We start from the raw sequence: 25000 nt of genomic DNA, 5'->3' as shown, positions 1-25000 counted from the left end.
TTAAAAATATCAATATGTCCATGAGTGCCGATATAATACCCATTATATGTATACATGTTATTAAAGCCCTGAAGCATGTCCCAACAATAGGACCTTTGCAACCACCTCCTCTCTCTTCCTCTCCTCCTTCTCTGTCTCTCTCCCCATCGATCCAGAGGAAACATGAGACGATGGACAGACACACCGTGGGAGGAGAGAAAGAGAGAGGGAGAGAGAAACTGAGATACAGAGAGAGAGAGAGAGAGAGAGAGAGAGAGAGAGAGAGAGTACAATGGAGATAGAGACAGAGGGTGAGAATGAGTGAGAGTAGCTTTGTGAGCAATTTAGCATTTCACAAAAAAAATGATGCATCATGGGAGAGCGGCTCCAATGTCTCCGTGACCTCTGTGACCTCTGACCTTATCACTACCACATCCTGTGGCAACCTGAAACAAACTGCTGGAGGGAGACCTCAAGGGCTCACATACAATAGACATGCATGTTTGTGTATAAAATGTATTTTGATCCATACATTATTAGCAGAGAATATGCTGTAATATGCAATATAAATATGAATATGTATGTAATATGCAACATCACCACTGCATTGAGGAGTAAGTCAGTGGTATCCCTGACACAAGGTGATTGTCGAAAAACATGCAACTTAATTGCGTATAAAATGTACATAAAATAATGCGTTTTGGTTCATTTATTTTAAGCAGAAAATATATTGTCATATGGGTTCGTCTCAGACCTGCTCCGTTATCAGCTGCAGAAGGAAACCAAACTGTATGTCAAGAATCCTTGGCTACTATGCACAATGCCTAGCCGATGGGTTTGATTATTTAAGGGTTCCAACTCAATATCCTTCTCACGATTTTAAACATGCAACATCTGGTGCTAACGTACACAGTAACTAAGGACACTCAAGCATCTGGTGCTAACGTACACAGTAACTAAGGACACTCAAGCATCTGGTGCTAACGTACACAGTAACTAAGGACACTCAAGCATCTGGTGCTAACGTACACGGCAACTAAGGACACTTAAGCATCTGGTGCTAACGTCAAGTACAGCTAATTCATGAAGTACACAGTAACTAAGGACACTCAAGCATCTGGTGCCAACGTCAAGTACAGCTAATTCATGAAGTACACAGTAACTAAGGACACTCAAGCATCTGGTGCTAACGTACACAGTAACTAAGGACACTCAAGCATCTGGTGCTAACGTACACAGTAACTAAGGACACTCAAGCATCTGGTGCTAACGTACACAGTAACTAAGGACACTCAAGCATCTGGTGCTAACGTACACAGTAACTAAGGACACTCAAGCATCTGGTGCTAACGTACACGGCAACTAAGGACACTTAAGCATCTGGTGCCAACGTCAAGTACAGCTAATTCATGAAGTACACAGTAACTAAGGACACTCAAGCATCTGGTGCCAACGTCAAGTACAGCTAATTCATGATATACACAGTAAATAAGGACACTCCAACTCCTGGTGCTAATGTCAAGTACAACTGATTCATGAAGTACACAGTAACTAACAAAGTAAGTTGTAACCCAAGGATGTAGGAGCATGCTCAACAGTGTAGTGTTTATTTGACTGCTTTACAGTCTCGTGTTTATGTGCTGCGAGCAGCCTTACTGCCAGAGTTCACCATCTCACAGAGATTCAATCAGCTAAGACTCAACACGAGGGCAGATCAATGAAAGAGCAGAACTAACAGGAAGAGGAGTCTCTCTCTCTCTCTCTCTCTCTCTCTCTCTCTCTCTCTCTCTCTCTCTCTCTCTCTCTCTCTCTCTCTCTCTCTCTCTCTCTCTCTCTCTCTCTCTCTCTCTCTCTCTCTCTCTCTCTCACACACACACACACACACACACACACACACACACACACACACACACACACACATGGGGACGGTAAAATAAGGCCTCTAAAATGACCTCTCTTGTCCCTGCTTCTGTTCACTATCTCTATCTCTTGTCATCATGACCTACGATCCCAGTTAGACGCCGAAAACGAGCTGACCAATCCCAGTTAGCCACCGACTACGAACTGACCAATTCCAGTTAGCCACCGACTACGAGCTGACCAATCCCAGTTAGCCACCGACTACGATCTGACCAATCCCAGTTAGCCACCGACTACGATCTGACCAATCCCAGTTAGCCACGACTACGAGCTGACCAATCCCAGTTAGCCATGGACGACGATCTGACCAATCCCAGTTAGCCACTGACTACGAGCTGACCAATCCCAGTTAGCAACTGACTACGAAACACCCAATCCGGCCCCAAGCTCATGCCAGACCTGGGCAGGTCAGTTACTACCTCTGAAGCCCGCAGTTATAAGAGCAGGACAAATATATATTCATATAAGGCCAGGAGTCTTGTGCAACCTTACGAACAGGACTGTATCCACTTGCAAAGCTGAACGCTTGTCATCAGCGCAGTTCCCTAAATAATAATTGGCTCTAAAGCTGCTGTGTTGAGAATAGGCCAGAATCTCAAGGCTGATGCGATCAATCATTCCCCTGTAAAAAACATTCAGTCTGACTCAAGGCTTTTTAAGGGCTTTTGAGAAAGGATTAAAAGAATACTCTGACTGCATGGGGGTTGGCATCAGCATATAACTGGCGGTCTTCCACTGACAAAAAGATGCCGAATCACAGCCTAGTTTTGGACAGGTCTCAACCAATCAGGGAAAGGCTCCAGACGGCACGGCAGCTCACTGAGATGCAGGAAGTGTTTGTTTTGAAATACATACAGATCTGAGAACTGATCCTTGGAGAACACCTTTAGTGACACACAAAATGAGACAAGACTCCCCCTTGACACACTGGTACCTATCTATCAGAGCGCGCTGTAGCAGCTATGACAGGACAGAGAGCTGTCAGCATACAGGAGAGGGAATGCAGGACTGAAGAGGGGTGTGTAAGTGTGAAAGGCCTTTAACGTTTTTTTTTTTTTATAAAAGAGCATCACAGTACTTCCTGATATCTGGCCCAGATGTGTGATCATGTCTGATTAGCGGCGCGACGGAGACGGCTCTATGTTTAGCCCTAAACCCAGACTCATAAGGAGCTCGCACACAGGAACAAAGAAAAAAAAAAACATGGATAAAAATATCCTTCAGAAGTTTGGCTGGGCAGAGGTTGGCAGGTTGAGGCGGGGTATTAATTATTCAGATCACCCGGCCTCACCAACCTCCATTAGGCAGGGGAAGATCACAGATGGTTTTTCTATGCTCGTCACAACTCTGCCAGATACGAGGAAGAGGCTGAACGCATGGCTAACGCTCAGTTTTCAGGAACGTGGCATTCTGCTTGACTTCACCTGTTAATTTACATGTATCAGGAATGTCCTGACGGCCGGTGGCCATCTTGGAATTGAAAAGTAAAAAAAAAAAACAATGTGCAATAGGTCAATGCAATGGATTGTTAATCTAGCCACAACTGAAGCTTTTTTAAAAGAATAACATACAAAAGGAGGGTCTCAGGGGTTCTCAATCCCATAAAAGGTCTTAATCTACATTTTAGTCTGAAAAGGTGAAGAGGGGACTACAGACTGACACACTTTAATTAAACCACTAATAGTTGTGTCAAGTGTGTGAAGGCTTGAGAGTATTAGATAGATGACAGCTCACACAAATGGGGTCTCATCACTGGACTGACCATTATGGTATCTACTGTCTGTTCTCTACTCTGGTCATATCTACTGTCTGTTCACTACTCTGCTCAAGTGTCTGTTCACTACTCTGCTCATATCTACTGTGTCTGTTCACTACCCTGGTGATATCTACTGTGTCTGTTCACTACTCTGCTCATATCTACTGAGCCTGTTCACTACTCTGCTCATATCTACTGAGCCTGTTCACTACTCTGCTCATGTGTCTGTTCACTACTCTGCTCATATCTACTGTGTCTGTTCACTACTCTGCTCATGTGTCTGTTCACTACTCTGCTCATATCTACTGTGTCTGTTCACTACTCTGCTCATGTGTCTGTTCACTACTCTGCTCATATCCCCTGTGTCTGTTCACTGCTCTGCTCATGTGTCTGTTCACTACTCTGCTCATATCTACTGTGTCTGTTCACTACTCTGCTCATGTGTCTGTTCACTACTCTGCTCATATCTACTGTGTCTGTTCACTACTCTGCTCATGTGTCTGTTCACTACTCTGCTCATATCTACTGTGTCTGTTCACTGCTCTGCTCATATCTACTGTGTCTGTTCACTGCTCTGCTCATGTGTCTGTTCACTACTGGAGTCCTTTGTCTTCCTGTGGAACTGTTCCTACTGAAGGTCAAATATGACTGAAGGTCAAATATGACTTTGTTCTATTCATTTGTTCTATATGTTCTACCACACTTGATAAGGTTTGCTTAATCAGGAATGGCGAATAGGACTCTGTTATCAGTTAGGTTAAAGGGTCATTTTGAGGTCACAGCAGAAATATTTATTTCTTAAAAAAAGAAACAGCTAGCCATATTCACCATCACCGTCGCCAACGATCACAGAGTAGCATCACCTCATCCATGCAGATGACAATAAACCAAGTTGGTTCATGAAGCAACTGAAATCCTTATCAGCTCACACAAATGGGGTCTCATCACTGGACTGACCATTATGGTATCTACTGTCTGTTTACTATTCTGCACATCTACATTCTTTTCACTATTCTGGTCATATCTACTGTGTCTGTTCACTACTCTGCTCAAGTGTCTGTTCACTACTCTGCTCATATCTACCGTGTCTGTTCACTACTCTGCTCATGTGTCTGTTCACTACTCTGCTCATATCTACTGTGTCTGTTCACTACTCTGCTCATATCTACTGTGTCTGTTCACTACTCTGCTCATGTGTCTGTTCACTACTCTGCTCATATCTACTGTGTCTGTTCACTACTCTGCTCATATCTACTGTGTCTGTTCACTACTCTGCTCATATCTACTGTGTCTGTTCATTACTCTGCTCATGTGTCTGTTCATTACTCTGCTCATGTGTCTGTTCACTACTCTGCTCATATCTACTGTGTCTGTTCACTACTCTGCTCATATCTACTGTGTCTGTTCACTACTCTGCTCATGTGTCTGTTCACTTCTCTGCTCATATCTACTGTGTCTGTTCACTACTCTGCTGATATCTACTGTGTCTGTTCACTACTCTGCTCATGTGTCTGTTCACTTCTCTGCTCATATCTACTGTGTCTGTTCACTACTCTGCTCATATCTACTGTGTCTGTTCACTACTCTGCTCATGTGTCTGTTCACTACTATGGAGTCCTTTGTCTTCCTGTGGAACTGTTCCTACCGAAGGTCAAATATGACTGAAGGTCAAACATGACTTTGTTCTATTCATTTGTTCTATATGTTCTACCACACTTGATAAGGTTTGCTTAATCAGGAATGGCTAATAGGACTCTGTTATCAGTTAGGTTAAAGGGTCATTTTGAGGTCACAGCAGAAATATTTATTTCTTAAAAAAAGAAACAGCTAGCCATATTCACCATCACCGTCGCCAACGATCACAGAGTAGCATCACCTCATCCATGCAGATGACAATAAACCAAGTTGGTTCATGAAGCAACTGAAATCCTTATCAAAAAGCAGGCTTTTATATTGTCCTTAACTCCCTCAGGAAATTCCTGTCTTACCTGAGCATCAAATATAGACGTCCCCAGATGGAAGTCTGCCAGCCGTACCCCAAATGTCAACTTGTTTTGGGCTTTAAGATCTTTTGTTTTGTTGTTAATATTGTTTTTAAGTGACACGGGTGACAGGAAGTTCATCTCTAGGCCACGCATCTCTGAGGGAGACGGCCTGTATCAAAACACATGCTTACAAGATAACAAGATTCAGCATGTGATAAATGAAGATATTTGATAGATGATTTCCCTCACATAACGGGTTACAGTTCCCAGGTACCTGGTCACAGGTAACCTGAGTTCATGAAAATGTGGTGTTATCAGCTGTGCTGGTTTCAACAAAGAAGAAGAAACACCCCATCTGCTTAATCAAAACAAAACAAAAAAAACTCAATATAAGTCTTAATGAGTGAAGGTGTGTCAGACCTCTCCATCCATAAACACACACAGGAACATGTACCTCCCTGTCCAGAGAAACAGACCTAAATGAAGGTGTCTTTGTAGGGCCAGGGTGTGCTTGTGAGTACGCAAGCGGGGCTTAAATTAGCCAACAAGCTGAGAGCATCGGGAGCCACGGCGACAGAGGAGAGATAATGACACGGGGCCAATGCACCATCACATGGAAGCGTGGCCACGGCAACCAGCAGCCCAGTGATGCGAGTGGCCACTGAGACCTGTCTGTGCACAAAGCAGAGCTGTTTCTCTGACAGAGACAGGTGCCTTTGAGTGTGTCTGTCTCTCTCCACGTAGCCCATACAGATCAGCAGCGAGTTGGGGAGAGTTGGGGAGAGTGGGGGGGGGGGGGAAGAGGAAGACGCAGAAACGGACACGTAGATCAACAGAGAGGGGGGGACCCTGGGAATGTGGAGAGGGAGAAGGAGATGCGTACATGGACACGTAGAACAACAGCGAGAGGGGGACCTTGAGAGAGTGGGTGGACAGGGAGAAGGAGTCGTGGACACGAAGATAAACAGCGAGTGGGAGACCCTAGGAGAGTGGGGGGGTGATGGAGAGGGAGAAGGAGTCGTGGACACGAAGATAAACAGCGAGTGGGAGACCCTAGGAGAGTGGGGGGGTGCTGGAGAGGGAGAAGGAGTCGTGGACACGGACACGTAGATCAACAGCGAGGGGGGGGGTGATGGAGAGGGAGAAGGAGACACGGACACGTAGATGGCTCTACATCCTCCAGCCACAACCAGAACCCTCCTCAGCCACAGCCACCGGCTGCTCGTGAAAACAGGCGACTCATTCGTGTTTCTCCTGATCAAACAGATCCCCCCCCCTGACCCTCACCCCCATCCCTCCTGTTCACCATGGAGACAGTGTTCTGTCCATATGTGTTCAGATTGGATGAAAGGGCTATGAGAAGCAAGAGAGTGGGCAGCATAACATTGTGCACTGGTAGGTGGGTAACTGTGGTTGCATTATCTGCCAATGGTTACTGGCACTGACACCCACCCACAACCATAAATATCCTCACACAGTGGCACATGTAGATTGCCCTAGTAAATCAATAGCATGTGTTTCTCAGAGTGGCATTGCCTATACTCTGCACACTAATAAATATATAGGTATGTGTGCATATCAGCTAGAGCAGTAAAGCCTCATCGAAAACGTTCCGTCTCACCTTTCATTTTCTACCACAGACTACGTCACAGAGAGACGGGGTTCTTGAAGGGAGAGCCATTTGTTCAATGGAAAATGCGAAATGTCAAAAAAAAAACAATTGGACCATTCTAGCCTGTTTGAGTAAGTAAGGTTACAGAAAGACAAACCTGGTGAAAACGACCTTTTATTATATTTCCCCACCCGTCTCTAGGTGTTATTTGCCTCATTAAAACACTCATTCAAAACCAGTCACAAGGTTACACGCTTGGGTCACAACATTTAAGCTCAATGTCTATTTCCGACCTAAAAAAAACTATCACAAACATACCCGATTTAAAGAAAAGTCACTGATCACGCGGCTTACGATATTTACAAACTCTCTCACGCCTTACCTCCTCTCTTCCGCCCCCGTTCAATGTGGGTGCCTCCCCGGTCACCGTCACCCCTGGCATTCTCAGTCTGCCTCTCTTTCTGTTGTTTTAGGCTCGATAGCGACGTCAACACCGGAGACAGGTCCAAGACTCACACAGACCCACGGTCCACCGACGGGACCTCCCCGCGAGGTTCTTCAACCCATTTACCGCCAGCTCTGTGGAGACTCCCCGAAGGTAGCATCGCCAGAGCGGGTGCATTCTATCAGCGTGCGGTAGTCACCACGTCACCGCAGTCGCTGTTGCCTCTGTGATTTTGAATGCTGTTTGCGATGCTATTGCAGCTTACGCAGAAAATGGAAATGACTGTTGATATGTCCGAATGAACCGTAGGACCAGGGTAAGGAGTTACAGGTAGCGTTCACCGAGCTGTCGGTGCCAATCCATTACTGTACATTTGACGAGACCGCCGTGAGAGGGAGATAGAGGGCTGAGAGAAAGACGACTCGTGTGTACCGCTTTTGGCACGCGCCCAAGGCAACGTAGCCCGCTGTGCCCGCCCTACACGAAAACATACACTCTCTGTTTGTGTAATAAAATAGCACATGTGTTGCTTGTTTTACTCTACGCCCCCTCTCACGAAACACCTGGGATCACTGTGCGCTGTCGTTGCCGTTCTGTTTTGTTTTGGCAACCCCGCTCGCACCTGCACGGTACAGACTCCGGGATCCCGATGATGTCATCACCACAGCTTGGTGTGAGTGTACAGTTTTCCTCAAGTCGGCGCTCATCAAATACAAGCTGATGCTGTTAATTGAAATGCTGATTGGCTCTATTTATAAGCAACGATTTCCGTTATTTTCTATATTACTCATTCCATTGTGTGTGTGTGTGTGTGTGTGTGTGTGTGTGTGTGTGTGTGTGTGAGGAAGAGAGAGAGAGAGAGAGAGAGAGAGCGGGCGGGAGAGAGAGAGAGGCAGACAAAGAGGATGCAAAAATGTTGATGGAATTGCTTCATCTTGGCAGGCGAAGGGATTTGCTCAAATGCTGTTAATGGGTAGTAATAATAAGGGCCAGTTATTTCCGTTTTCTTTCAGTAAATATGTTATCTTGGTTTGTCTGTAAATCTCTGCGTGTGTAGGTTTAAAAGGTACAGTATGTTTTCAGTCATTTCTCAGAACAAGTGCAGAAGTGAACATTTTTATACATTTTGGATGATGATAGTGGACAGCCCAAACCATCCTTTCAACTGAGTCAACTGGGTTCAAAGTGAATTTCCTGTCAAGCTGTAAGCAGGAATCCATGGCAATGTGTGAGATTTGTGGACGGCCTCTTGGTTATAAATGATCCCTCTTTAACAAGGAGATAGTGTATTTAGAAAAGCAACGCACATCGAGGAGCACAAGTCTTCTCCCACAGAACCATGTACTCATCTGAAAGATAACGCTGCCTGTGTACCTCAGCTGTAATTGCCAACCATCCTATAAGCTCACCCAGATAGCTTTAACCATCTTCATTTAAAGCTATCTGATGAAGTCACTTCCATGAACTGAATGAATAAATTATGGATACAGTTTGGGTCACATCCTTATTGTGCTTTCAGAGATGGACTGGCAGGTTAATTTATAAGGGTGTGGCAGACTAATGTATGGAGTAGCGTAGTGGACATCCAAACAAGCCCTGCGATGTAAACCCTATAAGCACTTACAAGAACACCAGCCTAATGCTGTTTACATTTGTTTCCTGTAGTCAGCAGAGGCTTCGGAGTCCTCCCCTGTATTTGCACATTGGGTAAACAGGAGAGTGCCTACTGTCAATCACAGCACGATGGATTTGCATTCATTTTGAGGCATGTTGTTGTCTTCACACAGTTTCTACAGGATGTTCTAATGGAGATTCATTACAGCTCTCCCGTTGTACTGTGGGACCTTCACGTTTTAATGTAAAACAGCAACATTTTAAAATCACAGACTAGAAAATATTGTTGTGCCAAGATTTCTAAAAATATCCACTTTTGGGTCTTGTCCAGACACAGGGACAAAACAACAAAGCTAAATTACATGCAAAGAAACACACAGAGAATGTTCAGGCCACCTGAAATGAAGTCTTGAGTTTGTGGATATGTAGGCCTGCATGAACAGAAGCCATCAACATGATGCTCTTGTTGAGGTGCCAGAGCCATCACCTGTTAGCTCCAAATACAGCATGGAACTGGAATAAGTAACGGGTTCCTTAGAATTCTCAGCAGTGGAACACACTGAACCTTCTAAGCACATTGACCCAATCCCACCCTAAGGTGTGCTCTGAGCAGTGCCACACCCGTGTTGGCACTAGCCCTTTGACAGAGCCTGGTGCAGATCCTGGTCACCCTGCCCGCGTAGCTCTGAGCTGATCTCAGCTGCCCACACTGGCCCTCAGGCAGAGTCAAGTGCCATCTGCTGGAACAACATGGAAGTGAATGCAAATCTGTGAGAGGATTTAGAGGAACACAGAGGGTGAGTCAGTCTCTGATGTATTAAAATGGGATTTAAGCTGTCGGAAGAACAATCAAAGAAGAATCCAACTAAGAATAACCAATCTGCGATAAACAACGTTAACAGAGAGAAATAACTACAACTACAGAGTGTGTTTGCCAACCTACTGTCACAATCATTTCTTCAACTTCTAGTCTTGCCTGCGTGTTGATCAATACAGGCCTACCACCTTGGGCTCAGGTGTCCAGAACACGCACGTCTGGACCAGGGGCCCTGCGTCATCTCATGTGTCAATCACTAATAGTTATGGTCTCACAAAGTCCGAAAATGCAGTCATTAAAAGGTCAATAGGACAAACTATTTTTTTTAAAAAGCATGCTAAATTCCTCCTTTGGCTGTCTGTCTGGTGCGCAGATAAGGAGGTGGACAGTAAGAACATCGTGCACCTCGTCATAGATTCAAGAAAATACTACAGTGAGCTTGAAATAAGATACATGAGGATGAATGAGACTGCTAAAGGAGACGTTACAAAACACACAATATAACACACAAGATATAGTTTCCCTCTTTTTCATCAGTGTTGACAGCTTTCACTCTCTGATAGGGTGAGTGCACCTGAGCGATGTGATGATTGACAGGTCAATTGATCAGTTAATCTACGAATTGATTGATCAATTTATCAGTCAATTAGCCAAAGCACAGAGCCTGGAGTAGAAGGCAGAGAGCAGCGCAGACTAGAAGATGAAGGAACGATTGTGACAGTAGGTTGGCAAACACACTCTGTAGTTGTAGTTATTTCTCTCTGTTAACGTTGTTTATCGCAGATTTGTTCTTCTTAGTTGGATTCTTCTTTGATTGCCGAGAGCAGCGCCGTGAAGCAAACCCCTGGTGAGTCACACGTCGCACTGAGCAGATGGACTTTTGTCTTTTGAAATTTCAGAAGACAACACAATGAAAAGACCTGGAAGACACAAGAAAAGCACAACTGGTAACAAGATATTAGGGAGTGCTCTGAAGTACGTGAGGAATGCGCTGTGGTTTGAAGACGGCGGAGTAAATTGCGACTGTCCACTCACACCAAACCGACAAGAGCCAGTAGCATCCGTCCCTTAGGCCGCAACTCCACAAGAGCCAGTAGCATCTGTCCTCCAGGCCTCAACTCCACAAGAGCCAGTAGCATCCGTCCCTCAGTCCGCAACTCAACAAGAGCCAGTAGCATCCGTCCCTCAGGCCTCAACTCCACAAGAGCCAGTAGCATCCGTCTCTAAGACCGCTACTCGACAAGAGGCAGTAGCATCCGTCTCTAAGACCGCTACTCGACAAGAGACAGTAGCATTCGTCCTCCAGGCCACAACTGTGACAGGAATGTGGTTGGGAATGTGGAGACGGAGTCAGTGCTGCTCTATCGGTAATCATGAACATGATGAGGAGATTTTGCATCCTACACTCTTTGCAAGAAAAAGTTTTTTAGCGTCACAGTGCTGTTGTGAAGGTTTTCTGATCAGGTTTTCTCTGAGCATTTTTATACCAGCTGTGGAGTTTCTTACTCTTGAAGGTACAGTCTGTTATTCGGCTTTGGTTTTGCAAAAGGTTTTTGATGTTTTTGCTCAACAGCCAAAATATATTACACCCCTCCCTTCTGTGCTCTGAAAATTATGTTTTGATTGGCTGATATTATTTGTTTGTTTGTTTCTTTGATTGTTCATTGAGTGCAAACACTGAACGTACAACTACAGGACGATAAGGACCCTTTCACTGAATTTGACAAAAAGTGTACAGGCTTAGAATCGCAGACTGTGCCTTTAAGACTCCTAATTTTTCAGAAAGATCATTATCCTATCTGCCTACAATGACCTAAGAGACCAAAAGGTTCAGGGAGAGTTTCGGCTCAGCCTAGATTTCAAGGTGACCGAACATAAATATAATGGGAGCCAGCTTATGTAACTTTTTAATTTTCAATCCACCTTAAGAACATTTAAACACTCTCTGCTCTTGACCTTGAGGGAACCCTGCTTTCATGTTGTTCCTGTTAGTAATAAATACCCCTCGAATCCTTGATTTGCAGAGCGATTAAGAGTCTAGAGAACTGTTCACTTGTCTTGTTCAAATGTATTTCTGTGTGCCAGTGCAGTCCTCTTGCAGACCAACGGGCGAGGCGCACACAACACCAGGGTCAGGGGTCAGGATCGTCTCTAGATCAAGTCTCGGTCCTGGTTTGGCCTGCGAGCCACTCAGAGACTGATGACCGTCTGTAGAGCAGAGGGTATTCGTTGTACGTGGTTTAGTGACAAACCTGGATAAGTTAACTCAGAGTAAGTGGTAAACCTCCTAATAGAAGAGCCCTCTGACGTTGTTTTGCTAGGAGAATGAACCAATGGGGGATCTTTTATTCAGAGGTTTACCACTTACTGAGTCAACTTATCCAGGTTTGACACTTAACCACGTACGACGAATACCCCCCTGGTCTCGGTCCTGGTTTGGCCTGTGAGCTACTCAGAGACTGATGACCGTCTCTAAATCAAGTCTCGGTCCTGGTTCGGCCTGAATCCAGACACATACCAGAGACCGCTCAACTGGAATCTGCACACCGCGCATTATTCATTTTAGTCTCTGTGTGTGTGTGTGTGCATTGCATCCACCTCACATTGAAGTGGCATGGGCAGTCTTTTGCTACGAGCACTCAAAAAGAGTAGTGAACGGTCTTGTATTTAAAAGTCAAGGCCTCTCTTTTAAACGCCCCACGCACACAGTGGATGCTTGACTGAACATAAACTTTCAAACCCATTTGCACTAAGGGCATGAGCACCCAGCTTTTTGCTCTGGATCCTCCCTGATCTAACATTGTTTTCCTGCGTCTTCCGCACCTTCGTTGCGTCCATGTGTGCATCTATGCATCTCTGTTGCTTCTATTTATGGGTAATATTCTTAAACGAGGATGAAGACGCCGGCCATCTTCAAACGCTCCTTAGGCAGCTCCAATTTAATGAGCAGGGGGGGGGGGGGGTAGCTGCACCTGGGATTCTCCTGACCCCACTGCTGTCTGTGTGAGTGTTTAAAACAGTGTCTGTTTCACACGATTTGTCTTCTATTGGACTTAACCTACTTACACATTTGTCTTCTATTAAACTACCCAAATTAAGTGGCTATTGTAGTCTCCTAATATGGCAAAACTACCCTATGTCAGTTTTTTCCAGGGCTTTTGGAAGCCATTCTTATTGTGTCAAAGTGGTGTTCCTGTGTTTTGCACATAACTGATACAAAGGTCAAAGGTCAATACTCTCTTCTTTCTTCAACTGATATTTGACATCAACATAACTGACCACTCAAAAATAATTGCATTCCCAAATTTCAATTGTTTGAGGGTGGGATTAATGTTAAGGGTTTGGGTTGGAATAGGGATTAGAGTGAGGATTAACTTTTGCCTTAAATCAGAAAATGACAAAGTGGAGAGAGAGACTCAACTGAGGACAACATTAAGTGCATTTTATTCCACACAAGAAGAGAAAAAATAAGACATTCACAGTCCATTTCATTCTTCCATTCTCCCTTCACTTCCTCACTACTACAGAGTTCCACCCGCCCTTTCTTTCTCACAGCACCCAAACCTGTCGCACTAGCCTGTTCCTCTTTTCCTGTTCCAGAAGGTTCTTGAGTTTGGTTCTCTAGAAGGGAATGCCTTGAGTCCAAGCCTGACAGAGGACTGCCTGTCTGGACATGGTCTACAAATGACCGGTCTCTTTTCAGTTAAGTTTACAAGAATGGAATGGATACAGCTATAGAAAATAATAATAATTATAATAAAAAAAAATCCTTCACAAATTGTAGCGTTTAAACCTAGTGTTACACAAAGGAAAATCCATAAAGCCTACAAGTTTGGCAAAAAAAAATTATATATGGAATTACTTGGGAGTAGTGTTGAACGATATTTAACAGTTTTACCATGGTCCCCACACCCCATTGTCTGATATCCCCAAGGCTTTACACACAGTCCCTTATCGTTTTCAATTAAAAACCTTGTTTTTCTTTAACATGAATTGGGAATAAAACACTGGTGAATGATAAAAAAAAAAAGATAAAAATGGTAAAATCACAATATATTTTTTTTTACACCACAGTTTTTGTATGTTAAACGTCTGAACAGATGAATGCATGTGAGTATGGTTTCTGATCCTTCATAATAATGCACTGTTCAATCACGCCACGTGCCTCCTCTTTAGTGTTCTCATCATTACATGAACGGTGGAACTGGAATGCCAGCCAGCAGTCAAAGGAGACACAGTTACCCCTCCCAGTCTCCACCCCTATCCCCACCCTGGTGACCCCCCAACCCCGCTAAGCCCTCCGCCCAAGTACCCCCTAACCCCCCTGGAATGAACAACCAGACCCCGTTGAATTCTAACTTCAGTGTAGTTTTTTTTTTGTAGTTGTTTTTCTCGTGAACCAGCTGACCCGTGCTGAAGGAGACTCGTGGATCTATAAGGCGCCGCCTTCGACGGTGATCACCGAGGAGCCGCCCAGCTTCTCCGCCAGGGTTTTCCGGTCTTTGATGTCTTCCAAGCCGTTGACCTGCCATTCGTGTTTGATACCTGAAACGCAGAACATACGGACCAGCACACATTAGAAAATCCAACAAGATACAGACTGTTCCTCTTCTGGGGCCGTATTCACAAAGAATCTTAGGGCTAAAAGTAGCTCATAAGTGGCGAATTTAGGAGAAACTCCTAAAAATAATGGGCGTGTCAGTCTTAAATGTAGGACTCCTAATTTTTTTTACTAAGAGCAATTCACAAAATATTTTATCCCTAAAAGTAGCACCTAAGTCTAGGACAGCTTAAAACTCCTCATGAGGACTCCTAAGTCACTAAGACCTATTCACAAAAAATCGTAAGAGGGCTGCAGCCGACTTGGAATAGATAAAAGACATTGCTTAAACCGTGAAGGTATTAATATTGTCGTAGAATTAGCGCGGGATGCAATGACGCCTTTAAACAACAATGTGTCCCGAAGTGAAATGTTTGGACACATAAAGATAGCCTATTTGGCTTCGCGGAAAACGCAAATGACGACACTGGGGATCATCATTCAGCCGTTTAATTCATCAAACTATCAACGCACTGTAGACCCCACATCATCCAACAGTTGGATGTACCGATGACTTGTGCATTTCAACGGAGAGCGGTCTGCAGCAGGTTTTTGAGAACTTACCAGCTGGATGCCGCTGGGGTGACAGTGGCTATTGGTCCTGGGACCAGTAGGCTTTCACTTAGGCTATACGTTTCACGTTCGTTTCGCTTTGATCAATTAAGATTGGAGGGCTTAAAGGGCCGCATGTGCTGATATTTGAAGGGGTCAAGGGCTGGAAATATAATAGCCTTACAGTTTGCTGGGTGCTTTAATTATTACTGCCTTGATTACATGCAATTGCCATATTTTATATTGATCGCTTTATATTTCTCTTAACGTGCAAAGTGTCATTCCCACAAACTTGTTATCATGCGTGTGCATTCTGCTAACTGCACTGTCCATAACTATTTAATATGACTTAATTTGAAGCCTAGGTTATTCTCTTATTTTCAGTCGATATAGTGGGATTGTTAGAGAGACGTCACGAATGAGTTTTTAATGAGAGAGCCTGTCAACAACCAATCACCGTCCTCACCCCTTCTAAACTCGTGCATGAGAAGCGACGTCATCCATAGCAACGGAGTTTTTATCTTAAGCTTAGGAGTTGGTATTATCCTTAGTATGAGTAGGTCTCAGAGCCGTTGTGAATCACTTTTGAGAAATTACTCCTACGAAAAAGGTTTTAGCGCGAGTTAGGAGCACTCCTAGTGGTAAGATAAAAGGCTTTGTGAATACGGCCCCTGGTCACCCATCAATAAAAAAAACACACACTTACGACACTGGGGTAGAGAAGTCGTTTAGTAATCAGAAGGTTGCTAGTTCGATTCCCTGTCGAAGCATCCTTGAGCAAGACACTGAACCCCTAATTGCTCCTGATGTGCAGTGAGCCATCAGTATACATGTGTAAGTCGCTTTGGATAAAAGCGTCTGCTAAATGACTAAATGTAAATGTAAATGATTCACTACGATAACTGACATATTTGGAGCTTCAAATGCCATTAATGTACACACCTGCAGATACGTTGATGTATGCATCTCATTGTTACTTATGGCAATTTACTTCATATATAACAAACGTTAAGGGTCACTTAGTAAGACAAGCAAATGGAAGATTCTTTGACAAAGGGACACAATAATTATTATTAAAATTAAAAATGTCTAACCTATTCATGTTGCTATATTTCCAATGCAAACCCAATTCATGTATGCTTTCATGGAAAAGTAGGACATCTCTGAGTGCGCCGAGACTTTGAAACGGTAGTGTACAGCGTACATACAATCCCCAGTTGCAGCAGGAGACGGTCTTAACTGGCTTTCCCTTACAGCAGGAGGCACACGGCCTTAGCTGGCTCTCCCTGAGCGCACATGCGCCCCTCTACTTGGAGTGTCTTTGGATGAAAGCTCCAGGATGACACAAGAAGGGCATCAGGGGGTGCACACATTATAAATTCAGCAGTTGGCTTAACGCACAAGTCACTCTTCCTCTGCGCTGCCTCCTGCTCCTCCTCCTCCTCCAGGCACGTCTCACATTACTTCACAATCTACGCACACCGCCCACAAAGCGCAGGGCTTACAGGGCATACAGAGAGGAGAGGAGAGAAGAGGAGAGGAGGGCTTACATTGGTGAGAGAGGAGAAGAGAGGAGAGGAGAGCTTACATTGGTGAGAGAGGAGAAGAGAGGAGAGGAGAGGAGGAGAGGAAATGAGAGCTTACATCGGTGAGAGAGAGGAAAGAAGAGGAAAGGAGGGCTTACATCGGTGAGAGAGAGGAGAGGTGAGGAGAGGAGAGGAGAAGACGGCTTACATCAGTGCGCCACAACGGCGACAAAGAGCATTCGTTAGGCATTTGCTGTTGGGCTACCAGCGTTAACGGCTTCATCACCATGATCCAAGCAGTGAGGTGAATGAGTGTTCAGGCCCAGCAGTAGAGGAGACTCACCTGTGAAGTTCCTCTTGATGGCATCCTTGGAGCTGGCGTAGATCATTTTGCTCTTCAGGGGGGCGCTCTCAGGAGCCCTGGGGGGGGGGGGGACAGAGACCCATGAGGACCACACAGTACCCAATAGCCCTCATAGGGAGCTCAGCACAGTTTGTGAAAAACTTTTAAAATTAAACTTTTATTACTGTAACTTAATTTTTCCAGAAAGAATTGTTATATGCACCTTATTAATTAGTTTATTTTTTTTATAAAAAACACAAAGAACTCTGCTGCCTCAATTTCTATTATTTACCATAAAATGTATGCAAATGCATTACAATCCAATAACTTGCCTTAAAACATAATAATAATAATAAAAACCCCCTTGCTAAGGCCCTCACCAGAAGATAAACACCAGGTCCTCCTTCTTCGTCTCCTTGGTCTCATAAGTGGCGTCGTAGAGTGCGTAGCGACAGTCGTCAGGGGGCAGCATCTTGACGAACTTCAGGTAGGGGTCGCCCTCATCCCCCTGCAGGATCTCACGGCCTTCCTCCAGGACGATCTTCTTCTTGTCGTCGCTGAGGCAGAACAGCACGGCCTTCTTCCTCATCTTCTTCTCCTCCTCCGTGGCCGCAAGCTTGCGCACCTTCATCTCGTTGAAGACGGTGATCACATCGTCCGTTACGGTCACACCGGAAGCCTGGACACACACAGACACAGAGGGGTAAGGGGGGGGGGGGCATGTAAAAACAGACTGGACTCTAACTCCCACAATCCCTAACCCAAGCATTCACTTTATCGCCTTGCAGAGGGGAAGGGGGCATGTTAAAACATACTGGACTCCAACTCCCACAATCCCTCACCTAAGCGTTCACTTATCGCCGTACTCTGAGGACTCCCTACCACTGTGCTGCATTTCAATCCAAACCATCAGTGCACCACAAAACTGAATGAACGATTCATGCCAACATGCATTGTGGTATGCATATGCATACTTATTGTTTCACCAGGGTTCTAATGCTCGTAGCTTGACTGTTCTCTCCGTTGTACGTCGCTTTGGACAAAAGCGTCTGCTAAAAGACTAAATGTAAATAATATGCATATGCGTATACGTATGGGACGTATAGACCAAGCTCACAGGAACTGGAACACTGTCCTGCCGTCACCTCTGTTTGCCCCGACCTCTGGTCACCCCACTAAACAGTGTTTAGACATCACAATCAGCATCCCAACCTTTCACTCTAATAGATCGATGGCATGCCTGCCCGATGGCCATCGCCACAGCACGTTACATAATCTGTGGACCTGCTGCAGACCGATAAGGGCCTTCAAGGGCAGCCATAAAAGAGATTTAATGACAGATAAATAACATAACTTCCGAGGAGAGAGGACAAGAACTCTGCTTACAATAACAGTAGCAAAGAAGTTCAAGAGACAAGTAAGTTCTTTTTTTAAGGACGATCTGTCAACTACAAAAGTATATATTTTGGAAATATTGGAAGTAGCATAGTTATGATGCTGCTGCTGCAGGTCAAAATCAACAGCTGACGGAGGTGTGCCGAGACTTCCCCTTGAATCAGTTACAAGGTCAAAGGCCAGCTGATGCAATGCAACCTAATAATGACACATCCACTCGATGCTTCAGTGTCCCTTCAAAACACATGGAGTTGGAACTACACAATTAGTACACCTCACAGACATTTTATTCACAAATGCTTTTATCTGAAGTGACATCCAGAAGAGGCAGACTACAGCCCAAGCGCTCGGTAGCTCTCTGGACCCAAGCCAGATCAAAGTCAGGTCTGATTTAATTCAAATTAATTCAATCCAATTGCATTCATATAGTGTCAATTACAATTGAAAATGTCTAGGTGCTTCATAGAGCTTAGAGCCTGAACCCCCGTGAGCAAGCACTAACGTGGCAGTGGCAGTGGTGAGGAAAAACTCCCTTTTTAACTGGAAGAGACCTTCAACAGAACCCGGCCCATAAGGGGAGACCCCATCTGGTTAGGGCCAGCCGGGTAGAGAGAAAATCAGAAGCAAGCAGATGAATTCATACACGCATCAGCATCAAATATAGTAGCATACATGCGCCATGAATATATGATACAAACAAGATGTACATACAAGATTGATAGTGGGTATACAGTGTCCTCATATGGTTACCATTACGAGGCTAGGCAGGGCTATGAAGCAGACAACTGATGACAGTGCATTTTAGGTTTGTAAAAAAGATCAGCCATGCCAGTTGATCTGAGGCTGTGGGATGAGCTGGGGTGCTAGAACGGAGGGCTAGAGAGAATTTGATCTGTGAATAGTACTGGGGTTGTTAGATCTGTGAATAGTACTGGGGTTGTTTGATCTGTGAATAGTACTGGGATTGTTAGATCTGTGAATAGTACTTGGGTTGCTAGATCTGTGGGTAGTACTTGAGTTTGTTACACTGTGAATAGTACTTTGTTTTGCTAGACCTGTGAATAGAACTGGGTTTGTTAGACCTGTAAAAAGAACTGGGGTTGCTAGATTAGTTTCCGGCATACGATCTGTGGTAACGTGAGATTTCTGTTCACGGATTACACTATGAAAACATGTGTAGCTGTGCGGGAATAGAAAGCGAAGAGACAGAGAAGAAATGTGGTAAGTGGAATGTGTTAGGATGGTGGGAATGTTGTGTCTAGTAGTGGGAATAAGACCTGGGGGGCTAGAGGGAATTCTCTCTGTGGACTGTGCTGGGATGGTGTGTGTGTAACTGTGGGAATAGACGGGAGCAGAAACAGGGAATGCTGTGGGTCGTACTGGGAGTATCACCTCTCAAAGGCGGCCGCGGCTGCATAGCTGACAGCCTCTGGGAGAGAACACAGGGATCGTCTGACAGAATGTCACTCAATCAGCCGTAAGCACACAAAGCCTCCACATGAGCCGCCCTTCTGAGGATCCCTCGTCCCTCGTTACACACGGGTTCTGTGTGAAGACTGGCGGAGGGGATCCGGTGATCCGGCTGCGTTCGGTGACGCTCAAAGCCTACAGTGTGGGTGGGACCACACAAAGGGCTGTACTGACGCCACTAAACGCTCAACCCTGTCATCAATCTCTCCTGACTAGAAGGGGGGGGGGGGGGGGGGGGGGGGTTCTTTACTGGTGACCAGAACAGGACCTCGTGATCCACGGTTCGCCCAGCTGAGAGGGAGATGTACAAGGCAGGCTATGAATCACAGAGGAATATATATATATATATATATATATATATATATATATATATATATAGAGAGAGAGAGAGAGAGAGAGAGAGAGAGAGAGAGAGAGAGAGAGAGAGAGAGAGAGAGAGAGAGAGAGAGAGAGAGAGAGACAGAAAGAAAGAAAAGAATGGCATGTCGTAGGCAGGCTTTCCCATTGATTGTGTGTCTGGGTAACAGAAGCCTGCTTTGACATTATCGCCTCATCACTATGCGCCGCGGTCCCCACGTCAGGGCAAAGGGCCACCGCAGCCTCAGCGCTGTAGCTAATTATACGCCCAGCGCTGAGGGGAACTGGGCCGGGTGTGGGCCAGATGTGGGCCAGATGTGGACCGGATTGCCCATGTCCATTCCAGAGCTAGCTGTGATGTGGGTATGGTGTCTGTCCTCTGCCCTTGTTTCTGAAGCAGGCATCCCCTGTCTGGATGGGCACGCTGACTGCTGGTGCTGCGGTGAAGTGTGTATGGGCGTGGCAGTACCAGAGTAGCCAGCGTGCACGCGCACACACACACAGGCACACACACACAGACACACAGACACACACACAAAATCTAGGTTTCAAAAATAATATAATAGCTTTTTTTTTCTCTACAACAGCAAATAAATAATTGATAATATGGATTGTCTAAAAGGTCCAAAAAGTAACAGTGTGTAGCAAGGCTTTTGTTGTCTAAAAATAAAAAGGCTATTTACACATCTAAAACCATGAAACATGATTCATAGAATTAACTTTGACAACAATTGTGATTAAAATAATTCAGACACTGGTTTACAGAGGGGGTGGCCGGAATCAAGAGGCCATCAATCCTTAAGAGTAAAATAGATACGACTATTAGTCCCATCAGCGTCAACGCCAACATCAGCCGCAATGAATTCTGGGATCTAACACTGGCCCAGATCTGGTTTGAAGTTAGCTATCTGGCCAAGCAGTCTCCTCAAGGCCACGAGTGGTTGATTTAGAACCGGACCAGAACCACATCAAATAAGTACATGTTCTCCATGCAGAGAGGCGGAACAGATGCCACCACCAAAGAAACAACACAGAATCTCCATTACAAATAATGAATGGAGTTGGTTAAGGTCAGGTCCTCTTCAGAGAGATAGAAGAACTATAGAATTCAAGATCATTTCTCGAAGATTAGACTTTTAGTTATTATAGTTTGGAGAACTTTGCAGACTTCGGTTAATGGAGACTAAAAAAAAAAATCTCCCAATTAAATGATCAATACATGTATTCATTTCATTTATCAAATACTGCGAACACAACTTGAAAAGAACAAAGAAGCCTATATGTGAAATACAACTTCAAAAGCTTTTATATAATAGCAAATAAAACATTTAAAAAAAAGTCTTGATGAATTGTGTACAATGTATGCCAAAGTAGGCAGCACACAGGACAAGTAAGGGGTCAAGGAAACAGTTCTTCCTTTAAAATGCGAGAGAGCCGTGAAGCCATTTAAATATTTTAACGACTTCTCACTGGTGGATTTTCTCCACAGACTGAAATGCAGTCTACAGAATGTCATTCACGCTGCCTTTCTTTTTAAATGCACACCTGTATTGACAAGCACACTGACCGGAGCCATAAAACCTTTACTAAACAGCACAGCTCTATCAAGCTCAATCTCCCTGGCATCTCAACTGTTTCTTTAGGGCCTACGCCCTGGGCAAAGGGCACTTCAAGAAGACTAGCACTGCTCCTCTTAGGGAAGATAAAGATTTCCATCTGTTATTATGGACTTATCAATCTGTCAGAATTCCTCATAGGCCTAACCGAAGTTTTTAGCTACGTCTTGACCATCGCAGGTGCTGGCGGTTAATCTACTGTTCTCAAACCTTATCTTTGAGAAAACTATCTCCATTTATTTGCCATCTGCGCTCTGGACAACAGTCTACAGCTGACAGACAAGGCTGGAAGGATGTAGGTGAGGAGGTTACGTTATATGATGCCCGTCTGCGATTTTGATATCTCCTTGCTAATCCCTTCAAAACACCAACGTTACTGTTTGAGTATGTGCTCTGGCCCTCTTGCTATGTTCCGCATTAGGGCTAAATCCAATGGATCAGACACAAATTGATTAAGGTCATGTTTAACTTCGTGCTTTCATTCTGGAGCAAGCGCGAGGGAATCTATTCTTTCGAGGGCGTGGAGCGAGATATTGCTCCAACGAAGGGTGTCTGGAACAGCATTCAAAATGGAAATATCAGTTAACGCTCGGTAGTAGGCCTAAAGTTACATATCAAATGTGACTTGTGTTAAATATTGATATGCTTGATTGATCTAAATGAACATTAAGCCACAGCCATCGTAATCATAACTTCTAACATCCAAATCCAACGAATGCAGGGTAGCTGCGCCCTGTCATGATTAGATGCTTCAGTACAAATGTCAATATAATGGCACATTGTATATTGTAAGAATATTTCCCAGAACTCCAAGCGACCGGAAACATTATTGTAGCTGATGGGCGGCACAATGGATAGGTTACCGTTACTTTGGGATGAGAGAAAGCCCAGGGCCCTGCTTAAAAACCCATTTTGTGATGTTACTTAATTGTAAGGCACACACGATGGGCACCAAGCATTGGTTTGAACAGAACACGGACCCAACCTGCTCACTGAAAATCGCCCGATTAATAAATAAACTCTAATTCAAATATATGCAGAATGTGTCTGTAACGTTAACGTGAAGATGGCTAGTTGGTTAGCTTTCTAACGTTCCATATGCTTTTTAAGTAAACTGGAATATATGTCGTGCTATAGGGCATTTCATTGTATTGGATTACATAGAAATGGATCATAAGCGATACAAAAAATTCACATGAGATATTGACATACCATGATTCGATTCTTCGTCGACGTTAGATTTTCAGCAGTGCAGTGTTCTTCTGTTTGCACGCACAATGGTCGGACACGCGCTTAAGGATGCGGGCATGCGGACAAAGGGAGGAGTACACCCAAAGGATCATGGGAACTGTATTAAAATGGTGACACAAATCGGTCAGACAGCAACGCAAGATTGAGCACAATCAAACAAGAGACATTTCAACCCCATCAGCATTGCATCATGTTGAGTGGATTTACAACTGGCATTGCTGGACTTGGTTGTGCAGAACACAGAATATTATGGCCTCAGAGTGGTCAGAAATGTGTATTAGGTGTATAATGAACAACTCTGATAGCCTTGGGGCACTTTAGCCGACGCTGAAATCATGTGAAGCTCTCTTTGGAAAAATGCCACTGTCCTCAGCGTGGACGGCGCCCCGCCCCGCCTCCCATTCAGTCTCTCCGCGAAACGGGAACTCACTTCCATATAAGGGCACGAATGTTGATTTGATGGCAGTCCACGCGCCTCACCCCACTCCGTTCACACCGTGTCGCTTTCTGGCTGTGCCAGATCCCATATATGGACGAACGGGCATTTCCAAATGCGTGCAAATGCCTGGGCGAGGGGCAGGTGCGGCTTGTTAATACGTTGCTGGGTATCCAGTCTGTGAGATGGATAAAGGCTCTATTGAATTTGGTTACTTGCTGTATAGCCTGCAAGGAAACAAGAGTCCTTGACTCAAAGATCAAAATATGTGGCAGATGTAATAAAGCACACTTGTCTGGTGTGCTAGACTTTCTTTAGGTAGGATTACATTGAATTAAAAAAATTGCCTTTATTGAATCGGAACTTTATCAAGAATCAAATCATACAAATTGAGCCAGTTCCATGTATTGTTTTTAAGCGAACACGGATGGAACACATAGCCTACAGGTGCACAAAAGCATCATTGTCTCCGCCAAGGAGTTTTCGGTTTGGTTTGTTTCTCTGGTAGCAGGATTACGCTATGAACTACCTGGCCGGTGTTCATGAAACTTGGTGCAGGGTGGTACATGGACCACAGAAGAATCCATTACATTTTGGAGGGGACCCAGACCAAGTGCCAGACTCCGTTATTTCTTTTCCCCTTTAGCTAACATTGATATGGTGACCACATCATCAGGCCTTTGAAAAGCAGGCACTTCCAGACTATTGGTACATCAAATGATATGTCATATTTGTAAAATGCAATTGAAATACACAAACATATAACTGACTGAAAAAACATGATGAGAGGATGAGGCCTAGATAAAAAAAAAATAATAATAATAATTCCGTATCTTTCTGTGGGGTGAGCACTGTGAGGACCATGAACATGTTTTCTGCTACTGATCAGAAAAAAGCACTAAGTCAAATGTTTCAGAGGTATTTTGATTTCTATAAATAGACACTGAGCTCAGCTTCAAACCCCTTATGACTTAAAAGGCAAGGTGCCACAATTCAAGTTAACTCAGAATATATTACAGTTGACAAAAATACCTCTTGACCTAGAATGATGATGTAACTCTGATGACACAGCATATCAACTGTGTTCCCAGTATTACTTTGCACTCAACACACTTTGTCTCTGTCTCAGCCCTTTTTTGTGTATAGCACAAATGTATTGCATGCCTAGGTCCTCATGATCAACAAATGCATAAAACCACCTCGACATGCACAGTAAACACAGGAGCAATCATTCAGACACATGAATCATGTCATCATAGGTCTAAGCATCTCGTGTTCTTCACGCAAGAATCCTTCAGTACAGTCAGTGGTATTATTTTGGTTAGC

General features: G+C 44.4%; 2 protein-coding genes across 2 annotated transcripts in view; both read right to left on the bottom strand.

Annotated features, from left to right (window-relative positions):
* tmem151a (transmembrane protein 151A) overlaps nucleotides 1-7694 on the bottom strand; it is a gene marked incomplete at both ends in the record, with an annotated part of 26444 nt that extends 18750 nt beyond the window's left edge. The window contains 1 exon segment of the mRNA XM_080854912.1: nucleotides 7635-7694. Coding sequence (XP_080711038.1) covers nucleotides 7635-7694 — 60 coding nt within the window.
* Nucleotides 7695-14460: 6766 nt separating this feature from the next.
* LOC308377547 (cofilin-2-like) lies at nucleotides 14461-23266 on the bottom strand. The gene is made up of 4 exons (XM_080854258.1): nucleotides 23200-23266; nucleotides 17530-17828; nucleotides 17150-17226; nucleotides 14461-14673 (listed from the first exon to the last, which is right to left on the bottom strand). The coding sequence occupies exons 1-4, from the start codon at nucleotides 23200-23202 to the stop codon at nucleotides 14561-14563; spliced, it is 492 nt and encodes a 163-aa protein (XP_080710384.1). The 5' UTR covers nucleotides 23203-23266; the 3' UTR covers nucleotides 14461-14560.
* Nucleotides 23267-25000: the final 1734 nt, after the last annotated feature.

Source organism: Sprattus sprattus, assembly GCF_963457725.1.
Source record: "Sprattus sprattus genome assembly, chromosome: 1".
In the NCBI taxonomy this organism is placed as follows: Eukaryota; Metazoa; Chordata; class Actinopteri; order Clupeiformes; family Clupeidae; genus Sprattus; species Sprattus sprattus.
This window is presented reverse-complemented; position numbering and strand designations above follow the sequence as displayed.

Coding starts and splice junctions, on each gene's coding strand:
- LOC308377547 (XM_080854258.1), bottom strand. Junction 17,227..17,529: donor GACCTGGTGTTTATCTTCTG/GTGAGGGCCTTA, acceptor CCCCCCCCCCAG/GGCTCCTGAGAGCGCCCCCC. Junction 14,674..17,149: donor CATCAAGAGGAACTTCACAG/GTGAGTCTCCTC, acceptor TCTGCGTTTCAG/GTATCAAACACGAATGGCAG.